The sequence below is a fragment of the Trachurus japonicus genome, chromosome 9, assembly GCF_045865225.1.
Source record: "Trachurus japonicus isolate A0001 chromosome 9, Traja_1.0".
NCBI lineage: Eukaryota > Metazoa > Chordata > Actinopteri > Carangiformes > Carangidae > Trachurus > Trachurus japonicus.
The window spans coordinates 33,212,216-33,234,186 of NC_140915.1; the positions used below are offsets into that span (position 1 = coordinate 33,212,216).

A 21,971-nucleotide genomic window follows, 5' to 3' on the forward strand; every position below is an offset into this window, starting at 1 on the left:
GAGTCCCTAAAGCCAAAAACAAAAAGAAACATTAAAATGTTAAATGAGCACAATTTGGGCAACACTTGCTCAGGTCGTCACACTATAATATGATCTATTTTATCTCAGTTTTAATTTGAAAAGTGAAAGGGATATTCCGGCATAAGTTTAACCCATGGTCCAACGCACTGTGACACCGAGTTAGACCTCCCCTCGAGAGATGAAGTCTGCTAACCGCTAGCTTCTCTATTTGTAGCAACTTTAGCAACCGAGTTTACCGAACATGAGCTGAGAAAGCTGAGAAAAGTGAAAGAGGGAGAGCTGCTGGTGGAGTCTATGTGCTGGACCTGGGGGGATCAAGTGTGGTCAGTGTGGTCACTGCCTGCCAATGGCCGCTGAAACCAAATGTTTGTGCTGCCAAGTTGGACTTCGACGTGTGTTGTCAGTGCCTGGACGCCATGCTTGACGTGGAAAGTTGCTGCATAACGCAGCTATAACTGGAGGAGAGTGGGTGAGTTGTTTTTTGTCTCTTTTCAATAGAAACCAGGCAAATCTAACAGATGTTTGATGCCTCATATTATGTGCTGGGACCCTGTTTGTACTGTTGATGAAGTTTGGTGCTGTTCTGAGCATTATTTGTGGCTATGAGTGGCTTCTTGATCGTTTGCGCGTGGATAAATAGACTGTGCTGTTTGTTATGGTGCGGCCATTGCAAAAGTTACTACAACTACAGAAGCTAGCGGTTAGCAGACTTCATCTCTCGAGGGGGGGTCTAACTCGGTGTCACGGTGTATTGGACCATGGGTTAAACTTACGCCAGAATATCCCTTTAAGTAAAGTAAAGTGTGAAGTAGAATATTTCCCCCTGATGTAGTGGAAAGTAAAAGTAAAAAGTAAATTGAATAAAATAATGTATAGACTAACTGTCTACTTGGTCTGTACTGTATAACTCAGGTGTATTTGTGCCACCATGGATTGTGCAGGTTAAGCAGATATTGGATGATTGTGGGATGTCATATCTTTGGCTCTCTCAGAAGTGTATTCATTCTGACTGGCTGAAGCTGACCATCGAACAGAGACTGAAAGATCAGTTCCTGCAGACATGGAGAAGTAAACTTGGCAGTATGACATCATGTGACATCTACACTGAGTTTAAACAAGAGTTTAAACTAGAAAAGTATTTATTGTGTTCAAACCAAAAGTATAGACAGGCCATTTGCCACTTCAGAGTAAACAATACAAGAATACCAAAAGTTATTGAAAGGTATACAGGACTTGATAGAAGTCGGAGGTTATGTGACCTTTGCAAAGACGGCCAGCTTGGCGATGAGTTCCATGTTCTGTTGGAGTGCAAGAATACATGTATCGCATATCTAAGAGAAAAATACCTCCCTAAATATTATGTTTGTCACCCATCTATGTTTAAACTAATTTTGTTATTACAGTCGGGTAAAACAAAAGTTATTTATAAGTTAGGTGCCTTTCTGAAGCGTGTCCTTACTCTGTTGAAGTGATACTTTTTGTTTTGTTTTGGCCAGAGATGTATGTAAAAAGTATGTACAGCCCCACTGCCTGCTTGCTATGTCTGATTATTTGTATTGTCTAATGTTTGTTTGTGCTCCATACCACGTAGGTATGCGGTCGTGAGAAAAATAAAAGTGAAGTGAAGTGAAGAAACCCAAAGTAGCATAAGGCATATCAAAATAATAGTTATAAATTAGCCTTTTTGAGTGAATATATAATTCATACTTCCAGCGTTGTTCTTTACTTTGACCATAATTTAGTTTCCATCAAGATGCTGGTATATTCAATATGCACACTGCCATCTTGAGGCTCCTTTGATTCGTATTCTCTTTTCTTTTTAGTAGAGTCTAACATTTTTAAATGATACTTAAAGGTCCTCACTTCACAGCAGCCCAGCAAAAGCTACAGACTTTCTGTCTGTACACATGGCCTGAGCCAGAGACAAGAATGTCTGAACGCTCCCGTGAGAAAACTGAAAAGGCTGCTGCAGGGCATCCTTCAAGGCTACAGCCAACCTTCAGAGTACGTCTGTTCAGGACTGCACAAGCCCTGCATTATCAAGTGGACGCTCGCAGGATCAATGGATATTTGCTCTATGATATTACAGCCAATAAAAAGAACATTTATAGTAGTAACACGCTCCAGCACTAGTGCTACACGACGTTGCAATGTAACAGGGACTGACAGAGTTGCTTAATGAAGCTTTTGAACATTTCTACAAGGGCGGCATGGCTCCCGCGGCTACAGTCAGTCATGGAGCAGATTGGGCTCCATCAGGGCTCCCAGTGTGAGAGTGTGTTTAAACTGATAAAGATGTCAGAGGAGTCCCTGCTCCTTATCAGCGCTCATTGTTCGGCTCTTTCTCTCTCACTACGCTCAGTCTGCTGAGACTGAAGTGCCTTTGACAACCCCTTCGTCTCAGACTTTTCTTTTTCTTTTTCCCAAGTCAGGGGCTCAGTGAACCTGTCTGCCCCACCAGTAGATTGGAGGATATGTTAGACTGCAGCTCTCTGTGAGGCTCATGGACCATATCTAACTGTGATATGAATAATCAATAAAATGTATGCTGCTGACAAATGTGTTTATCCTCTCAGTGTTATTTTTCTTGCCACGTTCACAAAAAAAACAGTGTGATGCCAGTTTACCTCGATTTGCAGAGGGGGGAAAAGAATGTGTAAATGAGTGTGGGATTTATCAACATATAGCGCGGCCACAGTATGTCCCGTGACAGGCGAATTAACTGCCTGCTGGCATTTCCTCAATCTATTCCCCAACAATCTAAGCAGAAACAATTATGGAAAACATGGCAGCTGACATCCAGCCATCCCAATACATTACACTGATGTGCTTACACCCTCCTGCTAGGCTATATTATTAGCCAACATAGCTCCAAATCAATATCTTAACATATAAAGACATCCCCCACTTAATCAGCGATCCCTTTAACCCCTCACACACACTGCCGGTGTGATGTGTGTAGGCTCAGGGTGGGACTGTCTGTGTGAATTACTCACTCTCTGTCATTCTGATTCATAAAGTATCATAAACGTCCAGGAGGATCCACTGCCACATTAATCAGAAACATTAGGCAGCTAACGGGAGAATACTTACAGAGGACATTAAGGCTGTCTCTGGATCTAGCCAAGGAAATTAACAACCCACCAGACAGATACAATCCACGGTAGATATGAGCGATGGGAGTAGGGAGCATGAAGGTGGTCTGAGCCTGTCTCTGGCTTGTACACAGAGTTGGCTTGACAGAAGCAATTAAGCTGCTCAGACTCCTCTGCATAAGCTACAACACTCTATAGTCTAACAGCCCTGCTTCATGACAACAGAAGTTGTAAGAGCCTACTCATATCATGACCTTGGGTAACTAATAGTTCACGACCAACATGGCGATAGCAAATACTCTGGAAACTCATGAATACACAACAGCAGAGTGCGTAGCTGTTGTTTTAATTATTCTTCTCTTTGTCAGCAACTGAAATCCATCCCAAAACCTTGGGAAGCAAAGATAAATTCTGAAACATTTGTTTACAGTAACGCCAAAATATGGAAATTCAGGTTAGTCAGTGAACGTTCATCATTTTTCATTGAAGTCCCAGGCAGAAGTAAGCAGAATTCACAAAAGGATAAATTAAAACTCATGTGTATGCCAGTTTGCATCATTTTAAATCTGCAAGCAATGAACACAATGTTGACTTGTCATCACTTTTTAAGCTTAAATGCGGTTTCTTACATAAGAGCTTTGAATTTACACTTAAAGCAGATTCTCAGCAACAGTTTTGGTTATCTTCTGCCTTTTAGCTTCTGGTTGAAATGTTGCTTTTAGCATTCAAACAATCATTTAGCATTCACTCTCCTCTAATTCTAATTGTAGCCACATTTCCTATCAAGTTTGCAAATTACAGGACAATCCAAAGTCAGGAAAATAGAATTATCCAGTCAGACTTTTAGCTGGGCTATTCATTAGTTAGGACTTCATCACTGGGATGGGAGGCCTGAAGCGTGGTTTAGAAAGGTTCTGAACTGAATGAAAGGACCCAGAAAGTGTCAGCCATGATAAGAGGAATAAGTCCATGTGATAAGTAAAAGAGCCTCAGTGCTTCCCATCTTCTCTCCTCTAGCATAACAATCACTGGACCTTTAAATGCATGTAAATGTAGAAACAACAGCGCACCAGATTTATATTTGATATTGGTGACATTGAAATCTTGTATGCTTGCCTGAGCTCCGAATCTGTAACCAAATGTTTCTTGTCCGTAAAGTCTACACAGCTAGGAGCCATTTTTAAGAGCAATCACATTGGATTTAAATTTAACGACATCATGATAATAGAATAAATGTCGCAGTAAATCAAAACTTCTCTACCTAATGAGTGAATTTAAATGCCATAAGCACCCCTGTCAAGACACTCTACACCTACGACTGTATGGATGTAATTTATTCTGATTCCTTGCTGAGTTCCTTTTTTCAATTATCTTTTTAATGGCTCAACTTTCTCTACCTGAAAATTCATTTCATCTTATGCTATTTCAACCTTTCAATCCTGTTTGTTTTGTTTGTGTGGTCATATCAAAAGAAAGGTGCCTATATTATTAACTTCTCTATACTGACAGAAGCCATGCTGGTGGGTGTTAGCAGGATCTTTGACCAGTGTGAAATAGGTTATGATTTGAATCTGTTTCAACTTATGTAGAAAAATAGGATATTGGCCAAGATTTATGTGAGTAGTCACAGGGAGGGATGTAAATGTGCCTAACTCCAGTACTCACCGTTCTCCACTGATACACATCACATCTCTGCCTACACACGTCAGCAGAAATTTCTTAAGGCAAGAAAAATCTCCAAAGAGGATTAAAGGAAAAAAGCATGTGACCTGAGGTGTTTCTTTCAAATTCACTGTGATTATGAGGCCACAAGTGAATAGAATCATCATTTAATGTGCACAGCAGTGATTCATTATTCAGGTTAATGTCACTCTGTGTTTACTTATCACTTTACTTCCCGATTCCCCTGCTCAAAATTAGATAAATTAGTCATGTTTACATATGCGATCACAGACTATGATTAGAAAAAAAAAAACTTCCCTGAGTGAGCAGCAGTGATTTTGCCTGATGAATGCCCTGGACTAGTCAGGTCTCAGAGGCACAGCTTTTTTTTTTTTTTTTTTTTTTACAGTATCTTTGACTGAAATTTAATTTCCCCCTGGTATTCACTTACCCATCCCTAACTCATGCTTAAGACATGATAAAGTGGATGGATGTGGTGAAATATCCTCCTCTTTTTCGCTTTTGATTTTGTTTTATCATCACTCTTTAGTGCAGATTACTTGAATTTGATTAGCAACATCCTGTCATGGTTTCTGATCTTGACTGGTTCAAACAGGAAACATGACATGTGAAGGAGCCCTGGGCACAGCGGGTGCTGTTTTTAGACACTGAGCCACTGATCATGTCAGCCACATGGAATTGGAAACATAGCAGAGACATGAGCGATTCCTTTTCTGGTTTTTCATTGAGTCTTTCAATAGATTATCAAGGAGTCACTGGGCTGGAGAGCAGCTTCTTTTTTTATTGGAGGGCAAAGCCACCGAGAGCTCAACTTTATAACACTGTGAGGGACTTTTTTATCCTGTTGTGCCTTGTGCCCCAGGTTTGAAAGAGGCTCTAAAAATAAAGGAAAACTTGAGCAACCTGTCAGCAGTACTGCATATCAAACACACACTTTCATGTTGTTTGCTGGTGTTTGTTTATCCTTTCTGGAAGATTTATATAGATGTGCTAAACATAGAAAACCTTCTTATCTGTCGCATTTTTAATACTTACAGTATTGATTTCACATAAGCTTTAATGCAGTGTCTGTAAAGCTTGACAATACCCGAGTCATTAAATGCATATTTGCAGTTTGATTTGTCGGTATTGCGTTTGAGTCCCTCTAAAACCAGGATTCAACTTGAAAACTGCCAACAGTCTATTTCAGTACATGGACAACATAATTAAATTATTAGCATTTTAATCAAATATTAATCAGATGTTCTCCTTCTCAGTCACTTACTTTTAAGTGCTTTGCAATTCACTGAGAACATTCCTTCACACATGGACAATTCAAGTTTCTAAGTAACAATCTTATTTCTCACCATGTTACACAATGTTCCTGCTGCTCATCCATTCATGGATTAACAAAAACCTGTTTCAAGAGATACAGAGGTTTATTACTTTTTCAACAGTTCATCTTACTAACCTTGACCACATCTTCATCTGTGGAGCGACACCTGACTGCTTCAGAGACGTCAGTAACAGAAGCGTCTATTCCAATGGTCACCACCTTGACAGGGACAGCCACTGTTTTCCCAGTCAGAACAGCAGTGTTCAAAATCTCAGAATCCTGTAGTGAGAGAAAGAGAGAGTGTAAGACAGTCAGACCCCCACCCTGAAATGTTGTCTCTGAAACAATGGAAGTTTTACCCCAGACTGGATGTAACCACTTTGTGTATTTACTGTACACCCTTTCGTTATTAGTGATTTAGTCAATTATCTTTGTTAGAGTTTCACCATTTGATGACTGTCTCTAATCAATCTGAAGTGTCTCAGTGCAAGAAGTAAAAAGGTGTAGACCCCCTGATGAGTAAAGGTCTCCAGATGCGAATGGTGTCTCCATGTGAATTAGAAGTGTCTCTGTTCTGGTTGGATACTTAAGGGAAAGAGCAAGAACCTCACTTTGAGTTGATCTGTTACCAGAGCTCCCACACATTGAGTGTGTTGCATTATCTGTTTCTTAAGTATTGTTACTATTAGTTTGTTCATTTTGTACATCACAATAAACTGGAATGTTAACCCTTCATTTCTAATATTGCCTTATTGAGACTTTGTTCTAAATAGTTAAGAATCTGTTATTGGATATTTATTTGGTCTTTAGTTATATGGTAAGTTTCATTTGGTAACATTCATACCCTTAACCTCTGAGTTGAATAAAAAATATTGAGTATCATGTCCTTTAACCATTGAGTTATATTTTATGACCTCTGAATATCTCAACCTAGGTGTCTGGGCTGTTCTTATATGTTAAGAAGGTCACTGAATAGTTTAAGTCTATATCTGCCATCCCTGAACTAAGTTAGTCTAAAAGATCTTAGTTAAATGGTAAGTTTCACTAGGCGCTATTCACAGCCTTAACCTCTGAGTTGGACAGACAAGATTGAGTATCATGTTATTATACCTCTGAATACTTCAACCCAGGCATCAGGGCTATTCTTCTATGTTAAGAGGGTCACTGAGTGGTTTTAATAATCTATACCATCACTGAACTAAGACTGATTCCAGATTTCTTAATATAATTAATTCTTGAAGTGTTTATATTTTAAATGATTGATTAAAGCAGATATCAGTGGAATGTTTTTGTTAATATAAGTCCTAAATAGTCCTATTTTCCGTCAGCAATCACTTACATGAAGTATTTCAGCCTAAACACGAGTCTCTCCGTCACTCTGCTCTGCTGTAACCCGAGGAGAAAATTTTCCTTGTGGGATACAAGTGTTATCCAATGAGGAGAGAGAACGGCATGAAGGGCTGTGTGTGCAGCCAAGGGATGCGCGTGAATGTGGTGACGTAGCACGAGGACCAATTGATGCCTGACAAGGGCGGGGGCTGCTAACTCATGGTGCGTTCAAGGAAACTCGTACTTTGTGTTTTTCCTTCCTGTGAAGTCATACCAGTTCGATCTGGTACGAGTTCACGGGTCGGAAGTTACGAGTGGCCGTTATAGGGAACTTTCACAGACAACAGGACGGTAAAAACACGAGCTACGGGTTACCTGGAACGCTACCAAGTCGTAGTTGTGACTTGAAGCTGTAACTTACGGTTTCAAAAGCCTGCCTTGAACACAGCATTAGCCGAAACGGCCGTGCCACTGATATCTGCTTTAACTTTTAATTCCACCAATATTTAAGAGTAAAGTTATTTTTAAATGGAGTCAGATTAAACAAGTATTTACTTTACTTTATTTTGAAAACCTCATCTTAAAGCAGAAGTAAGTGATATATTTGTGTTAATATAAGTCTTAAATAGTTATATCTTCCGACAGCAATCACTTACATAGAGTGTTTGGACTGAAACACGGGTCTCTCAGTCACTCTGCTCTGCTCTGAGTCGAGGAGAAAACATTTATCGTATCCTACAGTTTTTATCCAATGAGGAGAGAGAACGGCATGCAGGGCTGTGTGTGCAGCCAACGGACGCCGTGAATGTGGTGACGTAGGGACGAGGACTGTTATGGTGCGTTCAAGGAAACTCGTATTTTTCCGACCGTGAAGTCATACCAGTTCGATCTGGTACGAGTTCACCGGTCGGAAGTTACGAGTGGCCGTTATAGTTACTTTCACCGGTAAAACAGGTCGGAAAAACACGAGTGGGTTGCCTGGAACGCTACAAAGTCGTAAGTTGTGACTTGAAGCTGTAATTTACGATTTCAAAAGCCGGCCTGGAACGCAGCATTAGCGAAAACGACCGGACCACTTACTTCTGCTTTAACACCGGAAAGACAAGACGCGTATTGAGGAGATATTGTTTAATGTCTCTAGATATTTCCTCCCCTACAAGAGAGGGAGAGAGAGAGAGAGAGAGAGAGAGAGATCAGCACATCAGCGGTCAAAGGTCTGGCAGGCCTCTAATCCACCCGATAACAATCAGTACCAGGCCAGCAAAGGAATAATAGAAAAAGTGGTATTGAAATTGACTTAAAGAGGATTTGCACAAGCACTGCTCACTTCGTGATTATTTTGTAAACCTTTGTGAAATCAGAGGCACTGCTGAGCAGACAGCCAATGACTTATGATAGCTAGTGGGCTCATTGTCCAGGACATTGTTCCTGCAGCTAAAGATCCATGTTTTTGTCATTTACAATCTGCTATACCAGGTCCACTGCACAACTACAGTCTAGTCGGAGCTCTCCTTTGGGTTTCTGATGTTAGAAAAAAAAGAAGAAGAAGAAGAAGAAGAAGAGGAGAAAAAGAACAACTTCATCTTTTCAACATGCAGCATTTTGGTTCCATTGATTTTTGTGAAGCTACAGTTGAGTTTGTTGCTGAGTTGCTTAACAATAATTATCTGGGGATTAAGCTAATTATTGTGAATGTAAGTATTAGGTTGAATACACTACACCCCCCCACCTGCCATGCCCGTCAGCAATGTAACTGATGAAAGTAATTAGCTTAACATTGTGGCTGGCCCGTCATCGAAATTACAGATCAACAAAAAAAAAAAGACAGGAAACTAATTTGAAATGATTCAATTTAATGTGTAAAAAGTATTCACGCTCCATTACATGAGTATTTTTCTATGAATTATTCTTGTCTCTACTCAAGACACGTTATTAGTAATATAACATGAAGTCACTGAGTATTTCTGTTGCCAGGTTTGTTCCAGCTTTTATTCATGTTGCCTTGTACCCACAGCAAATTGGAGGCTCTCTTTGCAGACTCTGGTGGTTGTGATTACACTGTGCATGTGGGACTGTCGCCTGGTAAGAGTGCTGCCAGGAGACGTCTCAAAAGCTGCTTTGTTTGGAATACATAGTGAATGCTATTTCTACCTTGAATCATAGTCTTGGCTTCTTTTCCCATTGGCTTCCTCAACCCTAACGCTTTAAAACACTCTTCTCCCAGGCCACAGCAGGGAGGTTGGATGAGGTGAAAGGGACATTATTGACTCATGATGAAGAAAGAATAAAACAGGTGTGTTGCCAGTTATAAAAAAATATGAGGATAAAATAAGAAGCAATGACAAAATAATAATTAAATTGAAAGGAAGCCAAGAAAAATACTGCATTACAAAGGTAGGGAACAGGTAAGGACACAGAACAGAGCCACATTAAACACTTTGCGTGTGGACATTGGGTATACAAACAATCAATATTTATAGTGAAATTCTTTCTTTGAAAATACATACAATTAGCATCTATGCATTTAAGCTATGTGGATTAAACAAACTATATTAGAAAGATGTAATGAATCAATCAATAAACAATCATTAGTTTGGTGAGTGGTTGGCCAGAGTGCAGTTATTCCTTGGTTGTATGCCAATAGAAACTTGGTATAATTTCCTCATTGAAGCTGTGTGGTATTGTAATTTCCATATGACAGAACACATTTCAGGAAGTAGGCTATTAACAAAGAAATAATATATTCATTGTATTTCTTAAAATTCATGGCGAGAATTAACCTGCCGGGACTCAGTCCAGTCTATCTTGTGTGGATTAGTTGTAGCTGTAATTAGCTGTAATTTACCTCTGGACAGCAGTGGAGATACTCTTAGTGAGTGACCTCAGCTATCTAGATGGCTCTTTGAATTCAAAGCCAGAACTTCATTATACTGAACAGAAATCTTAACCTTTAATTACACATACTTACACACGCACACACAGCACTATTGTCACAGAAGATAATTGGGACCAGTTACAATAAGTTTGAGGTAACTTTTCTATCCACTTTCATCCACACGCACTGGACTGTCACTTCTTCTGCCTATTCAGCTCTTAGAGACTGTGCTTCAATTACACAAATTGCAAAAGAACCCTGGGCACCCTGGTAAATAGCTGCCATTGAGGTCAAAGTGTACCTCTCAATATCTCTACTGTATGACAAACAAGGCCCCCTTGCTATCGGGGAGCCCAAATGACTTTAGATAATTGTACAGCATGGCAAAAGCCTCTCATTGTAAGCTGTTTCCATTCTGCTCTAAGGAAGGTCTCACACAAAAGCACTGATTTCCTTAATTTCAATGGACAGGAAACCCCAGGCCACCCAATTTCCTCCTTCTGCATTGAAGCCAGCACTAAAGATGTATGTGTGAGTCCACTGAGGTAGCAACTGCTATTTTTCCTCTTTTAACAGAGAAATCTAGCTCTGAAGTGATGCCTGTTGAATAAAATGTCACATTCATTTTAAATAATATTGCTAAACCAACAGGGAAGAACATGTGACTCAAACACTGCTCTGTTTAAGTTGCTTTCTCAAGACGCATCCTGTGTCTGGGTTTGAGAATCAGAGTCATTCAAAGAAAGAGAAAAGAGGGATTAAGTTTGGTTGAAAGGAGCCTGGTCGCTTGTAAGCATCAATTACTGAGTCCATTCAGCTTTGGAGTGAAATGATTATTAGTTAGGCAGAAAGTACCAATGAATCACAAAAAAACACTTAATCTTCAAATGAATTTTCATTACAGTTTTATAGACTGTGACAGTGTTATGTAGCAATATAACCTCTCCTCTCCTTGTGACACTGACTTTGATTCAATTCCCCTGTAAATTAATTCTGTGTCTACTGGGATTCCTCCATATCCAGAGGGTCGTCTATAATACATGATGGGGTAAATGGTTGGGACCTAGTGAAAGCAGAGGCTAATGTTAGATTACAGCAGCTGGAGATGACCCAGCAGGTTGAGACCAGCAGAGAGCAGGGCCTGGCAGTAATAAGCCACAGCGGGATCCAACAGTGATGCATCAGTGGTTCACACACTCAGACATAGACAGTGCAATTAAACACAAAATGGAGACCAGTGGTGCACATCAGCAGTGTCATTCAGTTAGCTTACAGTTGTGTGAATGAAGACAAAATGAAATATGAGACTTTCAAACTGCAAAATAAGTTCAGTACCTGCTGTTTTATATGATTTCATTTTTATAATACCGGTATTTAAAGTTGCTTAGTGGAACAGTGTGCGCATTTACCTTGTTCACATCTGTCCCATGTGGACTCATTTCAAAGACAGAAAGGATAAGAGCTTATGAGTCACATTCAGGTAAGGTAAATGTGAAACTGCATTACGCAGTCTGAGCAGGCGCTGAGTTCAAATAGAAATTCAGTTTTCTGTCATAAAAGCAACCTCCCTTTGTATCAAATTCAAATCGAACAAATTACATATTCTGTAAATTGCTGTAGCTACAGTCTGATCCTGTTGTGTAGATAGAAGATGCTGTAATGTAATACCACCTGAAACAAGTACCCTATCACCCATAAGCATTGGTTTGGAAGGGTGATAGAGCAAATAGGCACTATATTTATCTGAGACTACGGTTCACCCACGCCAATCACAACAGGTTCTGCATATAGCTCTGTGAAAAGATGGAGCCCTCCATGAGAAGTCATGGTAACAAGGATCATTCATGCGAGTCAAGTTCTTGTTGTCATAACTCTCTGTCCTTTCCCTCTCTGTGCCTCCACACACATCCTCCTTATTGCCTCTCTTCTTTTGCCATCATGTGTAAGAACACTCAAATGTTCATTCTTACTCAACACGCCAATCTGCAAATCTTCATCTCCCTAAACTCCTCGCTACCAGAGGTCAGTTCTCAATTAGATATAGATAGAGGTACTAAGTTATGGAACAGTTTCTCCCATTTAGAAAGAAATTGTTCTTCTGTGAAATGTTTTAAAAAATGTTTAAACGATCATTTAACTGCTGTTTTGTAATGTATTGTCTATGGCATTTGTCTTGCTGTTCACTGATAACTATACATTTTAATACTTATTATTATTCTTCTTATTATTATTATTTCTCATGAGTTACTAATGGACACACACACACACACACACACACATCCACATCCACACACACACACACATCCACACACACACTTATATTTTCATTTTTTTTCTTTTCTTTTCTACAGTATGTTATTGTTGTTAGTCACTATTATTTTTATTAATTTGTTCATGTTATTTTGTGCTTTTGTACATTAAAATTGTAACATTAATATTATTATAAGGTGGAGGCTTCAAATAAGCCCACCGTGGTTTTTTGCCTCCCCCTGCACTGTTTCATTATTACAGTACCTATTATGTTTTATGTTGTATTCTTCTAATTGTGCAACATAAAAAAGAAAGAAAAAAAAGATACAGTAATATGATAATAATGTTTGGATATCACTACACATAAAACTGCTGAAACAAAGAACACAAAAGGCAGTAATAAAAGTCTACAAATGGTCTTATTTTTATTTTTAAAGATGTGTCATGCCGCCTGCTTTATCGTTCATTTGACTCTCAGCTGCCAATGCTGGTGCTTTACTTACAAACCCATCTGCTGCCTCAAGTCTAACAGATAGGAGTCTTTTTGTTCAATAATCTGTGGGAGAACTGCCTGTCTGCTTTATCAAGGATCTCTCTGTTAGCATTCAGCACGCTGCTGTGGCTGGTAATGTGTTCTGGGCCGTAATTTCTCCCTGTGTCTCGGTTGGATCTGAAAATAAGTGAGATTTATGGTGTCAGGCTGAGTGACACGGCCGGCATGAGAAGTAGTGAAGCTGCCTGTCCGGGTGTTGCGATTAGCCTCTGCTTCTACCGCAGCGCTAACACATCCACATTCCGACCCCACCAGTTTGGCTACAGCTACAAACGCACAGGTTAAGCTCAGTGTTGAGTTGGGGATTTTGGGGTCTGCATTATTCATAGTGCAGCAGAGAGGAGAGAGGGAGGTAAACACAGAGAATATGACAAAGAATCAGGCGCTAATCTGGTGCTTTTACCGACCATGATTGATGACTTGTCATTGTGTCTCTTTATCATCTTTCATGTCATTTCAAGAGCAAAATCATTAGAAAAGGCCATGAAATATGCCAATAGTCAACTAACCTACTGCAAATGAAATATTCATAGTTGAGATAAACATTTTCATCCCTTGGTAATAAAGTATGCGTGCGTGTGAGGAAACTCAAATGGGAGTCGGGGTTAGTGCTGTAGACATTAAACGCCACTCACACAGTGTCCTGAGGCGATTAAGCAGACTAAAAGAGACATGTCCTTTCATCAGCTCCTCTCTCCACATTGTGCATTGCTCAACGTGGCACTTCCTCCCCTCTATTCCAGTGGGCGTTTAATTGGCTAGAATCGAGAAACATGGAGGAGAGTGGGAATAAAGGCCTTGGTAGCACCATGCAGAGCGATACATCACTGCATGACAGTGCACTGAAGTGGTGGGATGATTGTGAAGCCAACACACTGCCTTTTAATGAGGGTCCTTCTCTTGCTCCCTACTCGTCTCTTCCCACTCTTGCGCCTCCAAGAACCAACCGGTTCCTCTACCATCTTCCCCTTTTTTCCTCGTTTCTTCCCGGCTGATGGGATAAAGGTGGCTGCAGTGTGTGGCATCTCCACTCAGCAGTCACCCCTCGCTGCCTCCCCTAAAACACTTCTAACCGCTTTTCAGTAGCAGTGCCCTGTCTGAGGTGCGCGCCGGTCAGAGATCTGATCCGCTCATTACTGTTGGCCATGGCTGGGCGGGAGAAGATTAACTCGATGGCTGCTTTGATAGTGGATCTGCTCCAGAAAGTGTCAATTTAAAAGGAGAGGTAATGAGAGATCATGCTGAGGTTCACATGGACACAGTGAACTGGTGCCACTTTAATAGGTACCTCATTCAGTAATTAAGAGATATCATAGAAAGGGCACATCTTGCACTGTCAGAGTATAGAAGTTAACTGCACGAAAGTGCCGATATGAGCTGAATAGTTAGGCTGGATATAGACAAGCACAGATTGCAGTTGTGGCTGAAACTTATTAAATAGGCTATACTAGTTTCAGAACAACAGTTGTTGTTTTTTTATAGTGTGCATTTGGAGGCATTTATGCCTGTATTTCATAGGACAGTGAAGACAGACAGGAAAGGAGGGAGAAACAGTGGGGGAATACGGTAAAGATGATCTCAGCGGGAGCTGAACCACTGCAGGCCATGCAAACACTGAATGTGCTCTAACCACTCAACCACCGAGCACCCTGTTGGAGGAATTTCTAGTGAAGCCTTTGGCAAAACATGCACATTATTAAATGGATATGTGACCAGGTGAAGAGCATAGTTTAGTTTCAAGGATAATGCTGAAGTTGCTTTTTCATTAGCTGATTGTCATCAGCTGCTTTTGTCGCGCATCGCATTGACTGGTACATTCATCTGCTACTTGGCCACCAGCTGACTAGTTACATCCAATTTTATTCTGAGCACTAAATAATATATTCCTGCTGTTTCTCTACACATACACACCCTTGCCAATGTTTTTTGCTGCTGCAGCATCATCCAGGAAATAAGACGAGCTAAGATTTTGGTTTAAACTAACTAATTTAATTTACATGTTTATTATAATCATTGTAAATTACAGTCATATATGAGATTGATATTACTTACTCTGTGTGTCTGTATGATATATATGGTTCACAGCCAGATAAAGACTAGAAAAGACTATAGAAGAGTTTACTAATTTTACTAATCTTTAAATCTTTGTGTAATCCATACACAAACATGGAATAGACAAAGTCCGGCTTTACAGGGGTGTTGTTTGCTTGTTGTTTGTTTCTTGGCTGAGAGAAGAGTCAGTCTCTGCTCTGCTGTTTGTTTGACAATCTCGTTGTGATGAAAAGACGCCAGCAAGTCAGCAAGATAGCCAAGAAATATCCACAAATAATCCCCTGTAAAAGCATCACTCACTAGCCAGGCTACCTGTATCCTTCTGTTTCCAGGCATTGAGCTAACCATATAATGGCTGAAGCTTCACATTTATCATGATTTCATCCTAATTTTCAGCAACAAAACAAAGAAATGTAATTCACAGGGAATTCATTATATTGTAATCAAGTAGTAATTATGGAGTAATGTGAGGAAACTACTATGAAATGACGGTTAAGTCGGCCATTAATTAAGTAGTAATATTTACTGTTTGTAAATGAGCTATTATGTGGCCTGAATATTAGGATTAATATGTTTGTGAGGAACCGGCTGTCCTTGATTTGTTGTTAGAGGATTTATTGTGAAATAATGGTGAAGTATCAACAGAGAAAGTTTTATTAAACTACTGATATATTTCTAGGAAATGACATGCAATATACTTTACAAGAAGTGTTAAGGTAATTATGTGTTAACTATGGTGACATTTGCAGTCGTCGCCCAATCTACCATTTACTTTTGGTCAACAACGGTTGCCATGGCTACCATTCATCTTGACTGCTTTTATTGGTAATTTCTCTACATTACTATATAATTACTGGCTTGTTAATTGAAAGGTCACCAGATGTTGAACCATTCCTTCACAGTAATCACACCATGGGTAGAATCTCCATCAGTGCTCAGGCTCTTTAAGGTCTCTTAAATATCAGAGCCCTTTTTCAAATAAAGCTTAATGTGCAGCCAGTTAATATTTCCTGAAGAGAAGTGCCTCTGACAAATATAAAAGAAGAAAACATCTTCTTTCTAGATGACCTGGGTTTGACTTGTGACGATCAAACTATTCTGTAAAAGCTAAAATATAAGAAAGAAAATATCAAAAGACAAAACGGTTTGCACTGAATCTTACAGACAAACACTCACTGAAGTAAAAGAAAAGAAAAGTTGCATAAACTTGCAGAAAATTCCAAAGCTTAATTAGCTCCGAGGTGGAAAGATTGATATTGTATTGTTGCCCTCACAAACCTTCAAAAGAAGGGTAGTCAGTGACATAATGTATCAAGTTTCTTTTCCAATCTGAGCTACTCAGGCTCTTGCTCAGTAAAATGATTCCAGAACAGTTCATAGAGTGTATTGATGTTTAAGTCACACTGAATTGCTCTGATCTATAAATTATTAATGAGACCACATGATTTATGGGTAAACTTTGACTGCGGGGAGGTGTCACAATGACAAGCTGCTGACAGGACAAATCCCCCCCACAAATATTCACGTTATGAATCGTGCCCAGTTCCTTAATCAACCTCTTCTACAAAAGCAAAGGGTCCTTCTAAAGGTTAATATATTATCTCATCAAGTATCACTGTGTAACAAAAGGAATATAAAGCAAGACATATTCTGGCTATGAACTGCCTTTACAACATCATATGCCGCATCTTCAGGAGAATGCTTAATAGTGTCTGCGCTTACAAAATCAAGTTTCAAAAGGAGAATTAATGTGGACTGATGCTGGAAGAGAGGAGTCACTCTCCGGAGCCCAGTGACCATGAGTTGCTCATCGTGCAGTGAAAAAGGAGCTTGTGAATAAAACATTGGCCAGACGTGGAGGTTCTATATTTTAAGTTTATAGGATGAATCGTCTGCAATTCTCATGAATACCATACCTGTAATACATCTAGATCAATGGGTCAGGAGGGAGGAGGGAGGAGCGAGCGTCCCTGATGAATTTCAACAACAGTCAGACTCAGCTCTTGACAAATCAAGGTCAGGCACTGGGGACACGGCCGGCTCTCTGCTCACCTGTGAGTGAGAGAGCGGCGGGAGCTCAGCGCAGGGGAAGCTGGCAGGAGCTTTGACCGATGCTACCGCTGCTAAACCGATGCCTCGCTCGTGCCCCTGCTGTTTGCCCATTGAGCTGGGGCCCGGAGGCCACGAGGCAGGGAAACAAGCCTGCCTGCACCAGTCTGCTCAATTTCAGCCTGATATCTATCACACTCAGGCAATCGATGAAGAGTTCTTCACCAACAGCCAACCATGCCTGTAGGGGGATGACCTCCTGATCTTTGTCTGATTCCTTCACCCGTCTCTAATCGAGATCCATACTGCCAGCTTAGCTTGGCTTAGCTTGGCTTAGCTGCCCTCTGGACACCAGCCTCTCACAGCAGGCACAAAGGTCAGCGCCACTGTAGAGTCCATTACCACTAAAAAATACACACATTCCTTTGAAACCTCAGTGGGCCGGGATTAAAGTCAGAATGGATAGAACTGAGCCAGAATGTGAAGTGGGATGTTAACAATAATGGGGGGAGATGCGAGATATGGACATGTGCAGACCCTGTCATTCTGAGATTGATCTGTCAGTCCTGATCTGCCCTTCACATCATCCCTGCATTTTTTTTTTTACTTTTTTTTTTTTTAACCTCACTGTACAAAATTTCTCTCACCATTCCAGACAGGGTTAGGAGATGCGGTGACGGGGGACGAAGGTTCACAGCATTCCATTAGTAAAACTACAATTTAAGTGGTTCCACAGGGTACAGGCTTTCTGTAGGCACAGCAAAAATAAACTTTAACACAAATGTGATGTTTCATGCATGAATCATGCAGTGCATCGTGGCCCAGGTCATCTTCTGAGAATCGCAGTGGCACAGGACACAAGTCATTTGACCTCACCGCTGCGGGAGCTTTCAGAGGCGGTGTGGAAAGGTTAGCTTTCTTAACGGAGGGAGATCATTCTCCGATGTCACTGTAATGAGGAAGCTTTGCAGGAATGTGTCCTGCAGCAGGAAAATACATTCATCTATACAGTAGCTCTAATCACATACCGCAAAAACAAAGTGAGGATGTGTGAGACAGTGCTTTTAAGGGGAGACACCACAGGTGAATAGGGTAAAATTTTAAATAACAGACCATGAAACTTCCCAAGTTTATCACTTACATTAAGACAAATCTTTGTATTACAAGTTTTGTCAAATTTTATGTTTAAATATGTAAATGAGGCAATATCTAATGAAATATGCACTATTTTGCTTACATTTCCAGAACCAAAATCTGAACAATAGATAAAGCCACTTTCAAAATTCCTGTTTTATTTTGTTGACATATTAGAGTCAAAGTTTTTACAGAAGGGATTTTGGATATTTCTTTTCATCGCTCTGTAAATGAGAAAATACTGTCACCAGCCCTAAAAAAATCAAATTTCGCCCTGTTTTTAGGAATAAAATGTTGTATAAATTGGGCTTTGAATGATATATCAACAATCCCCTCTGTAAAAACTATATATATAGACAGGAATGAAACTGGAAGGTTTGGTGTAAGTGCTGCTGAAGTGGATATTTCAGCTCAGAGTCTGAGGAAAAACTCATTTTGAGAAAACAGCCTTTAAAGACTTGTACTGTAAAATTCCATAAATTGTTAATGTAAATCATACTTTTAGGATTGGTTGCTGATAAAAAGGAAATGACAATTTTTGGAGTCTACATCATTGTTCAGGAGAGAGAGAGCTTTACAATGATACCTGACATGGGTCAGACAACAGACACAGCTCAGTATGTCACAGTAGATGTTACCTTGGTGAATTTAGGAGAAATCTACCAACCAAAAAGACAAAATGAAGTTAAAAAAAACCACCTTGATGTGGATTTTCTACCATTTCTTTTGACTTTTCTGAAAGAATGCATGTTAAGGAAGAAAAATAGACCAAAAACTCAAAATTGATCAGTGCATGAAAAAACAGTGTTTTTTGCCTGTGTCTCACCAAGGTGACAAACCATGCCCATTCACTTTGAGCTTTTCAATTACAAAAGGATCTGCTCGCATACAATCTCCTGCCCTTATAGTGACACTGGGAGAATTTGCAGTTAAATCTCTGTGTATCTCTTCCTTTTGAAAGGAACTCCCACTTTGCAGCAGCGCAATGAAGAGGTGCAGCAGTTCACCCACCCCACTCCTCGTACGTATGCCACTGTATACAGTCTCGTTGAAAACCTCTTTAACATCCTGTTATGATAAAGGAATTAAAGAACATTGAAAATCTTAAGCTGTATGGCGTCAAATGCTCACGATCGTGTTCTAAATGAGTCGGGCATTTATCACAATCCACCGCTCCAATTAGCATCACATGTAGTATGCCACATGTGCATACTGCGGCAGCCTCAATTACTGCTACCACTTCATCAACCAGTCTCTGTGCTGTAGTAGATGTTAATGGATTGCTCGCATGGGGTCCATCCATCAGCCCCTTATTGTAAACTGTATGACTCATACCACGTGGAAAAAAAAAGTGCTAGTGTTATCCCGTTCCGCTAAAATGGCAGCAACGGAGACTCTGCACAAGTGGCTGAGGTTATTAGACAGGGGAAATCAGGGGGTTGTCATATAAGGTGTACAATACAATACATGCTCTGATGAAAAAAGCGTTCTTGCATGATACTTTGCGTGCATGTGATGCATTTCTGCAGGATTAGCTGGCATATAAGTGCTTATGTCTCTATGTCTAACTACATGTTTGATTAATGGTTCTCCAGATTTCACTTGCCTGGCAGAGGAGATGTGCATTGCAACAGAGGGAATGGAATCGAAAGGAGTAAAATGAAACATTCATTGGAGGATGTTGATAGATGACTTTATCATGTGAGAGCAGAAGTGGCCAGAGAAGGCCGGGGTGATGATGTATTGTTTAACGATACATTGGAGCGGTACGTGAATACAAACGGCTTCTTTCATTTCTCCTCATCTCTGTGGCCGCGCAGCTCGTGTGAGTGAGCACAGTTTGGTGTCTGGACTGGAACAGGAAGACTGATGAGTCCAGATATGATGTATGCCCTGTCCTCCTGCTCCCTCTCCATCACCAGGAATCCACAGCATGGGTAATGATGATGAGGGCAGCCTGGACAGGAGCGTATTACTTCGCGATGGTAAAAGATAATGGACCAGCCTCCTACTGTGCAGGGGGAATCTGCACAGGAATCCAATTACTGCCTTTAAAATCTATCTCGAGATGACCCAAAAAAACACACAGCTCTTTCACACTTTAAGTGAAACAGAAGATGCCAACACAAGGAGGTGGAAAGTGACAAGGGAAGCAATTAATCTACATTGTAAATATATTAATGTATGTTTGTATGGAGCAGGCAGATAAAAACATCAGGAGAGAAAATAGGTGGGGAAGAAAGAGAGGAGAAGATCTGAAAAAGCAGGTGAAGAGACGACAGGCTGTGGACAGGCGAGCCGTATCACAGTCGACAGCAAAACGTTCTGAGGCATTTCCTCGCTCTAAACTGACTAAAAGTTTTGAGTACTCTTTTCATTTTCTGCTTTTGAAATAATTGCTGCATTTGCAGAACTGCGGCTTCACGGTTTGAAATTGGTGACAAAGTGGTGAGCGGCGCTCTGAGCCCTCCCAATGCAGGTGGGTGTGTGACAACACACAGGAGGAGCTCTCTTCAAAGGGAGTGGGGGAAAAAAAGGGAGAACTCATCTTTCAAAACGATGTCGCTGCTTTCCCAGAGGTGTCACCCATGGCAGAGCCCATCACTTGGCTGGGGAAATGCAATAAAAAGACCTTTTTATAATAATCAATTCCAGCAAGGGCGCAGTAATTTAGAACACGGCAGAAATGGGCCGGGAATGGGTCGGAGGAGCCATTGATGTAATAGGCCATAAATGTGATCAAATCCAAAATAAGCTTCCCATTACTAATAGTCATTAGCTTTATTACATTACAACCTTTAGAGACATGGTCAGTTATGGGTGCTCATTCAGTTTATGCGATTATTTCTGGTCAAAACACAATTACAGCAGCTTTTCCGTTATGACAAAATACAGTCCTAGACTAATTAGTGCTAATTACAGATGAAAGGACTTTCTACAGCAAAACCACAGAGCTGTTGTGTCAACAGATGCCTTCAGCATGCTCTGTGAAGTCTCCCCTCTCAACTTGATTAAAAAAGATTGGAGAATTTCCCCATGTGTTTCTCCCACCACACTATCTCTGAAAGCACCCTCCCTTTTTCCTCTCCAAGTCTGTTTCTCCCCTTCTCTTCTCCACACTTCTTCTTCCTTTCTTTCATCTGTAACCTTTATTTACTGTCAACGTCACTGATCACAGAAATGTTCCACTGTTGGAAATAAAAAAAGAAAAGAAAAAGAAAAACAATAATGAAAACAATGGCACCAAACAGGCTGGATGAGAAGAGGCTTTCAGCTCGTCTTCATGTGAGGATGCAGCACTGTAGCTCACTACAAAGGCAGCTATAGACAATCATATTTCTTTCAAAGCTCCATTAAGCAATATGTTTTGATATTAATGCTGTCTGTCTGTGATGTAAATACTGTTGATCCCGCTGAGGATCAACACCACAGTCTGCAGCTTTAGGCAGCTTCCAGTCCTGCTCTGCTCATTACTTTGACTCTCAGAGACCCAGATCTTTTTCTCTTAGAAGCCAGGGGTTGAAACAAGAGGCGAAAGCAGTGAATATTTGACTGTCATTCCACCAATGGTGAGACACTGGACTCTGACGTGTTGTCAGTGTTGCTCGGGCTCCA

The 21,971-nt window shown here is 40.5% G+C and overlaps 1 protein-coding gene across 1 annotated transcript in view; it reads right to left on the reverse strand.

Moving 5' to 3' along the window:
- Positions 1-21,971, reverse strand: part of LOC146981904 (transmembrane protein 132C) — a 171,538-nt gene that overhangs the window by 17,645 nt on the left and 131,922 nt on the right. The window contains exon 5 of the mRNA XM_085787535.1: positions 6,250-6,393. Coding sequence (XP_085643661.1) covers positions 6,250-6,393 — 144 coding nt within the window. The remainder of the gene's footprint in view (positions 1-6,249; positions 6,394-21,971) is intronic.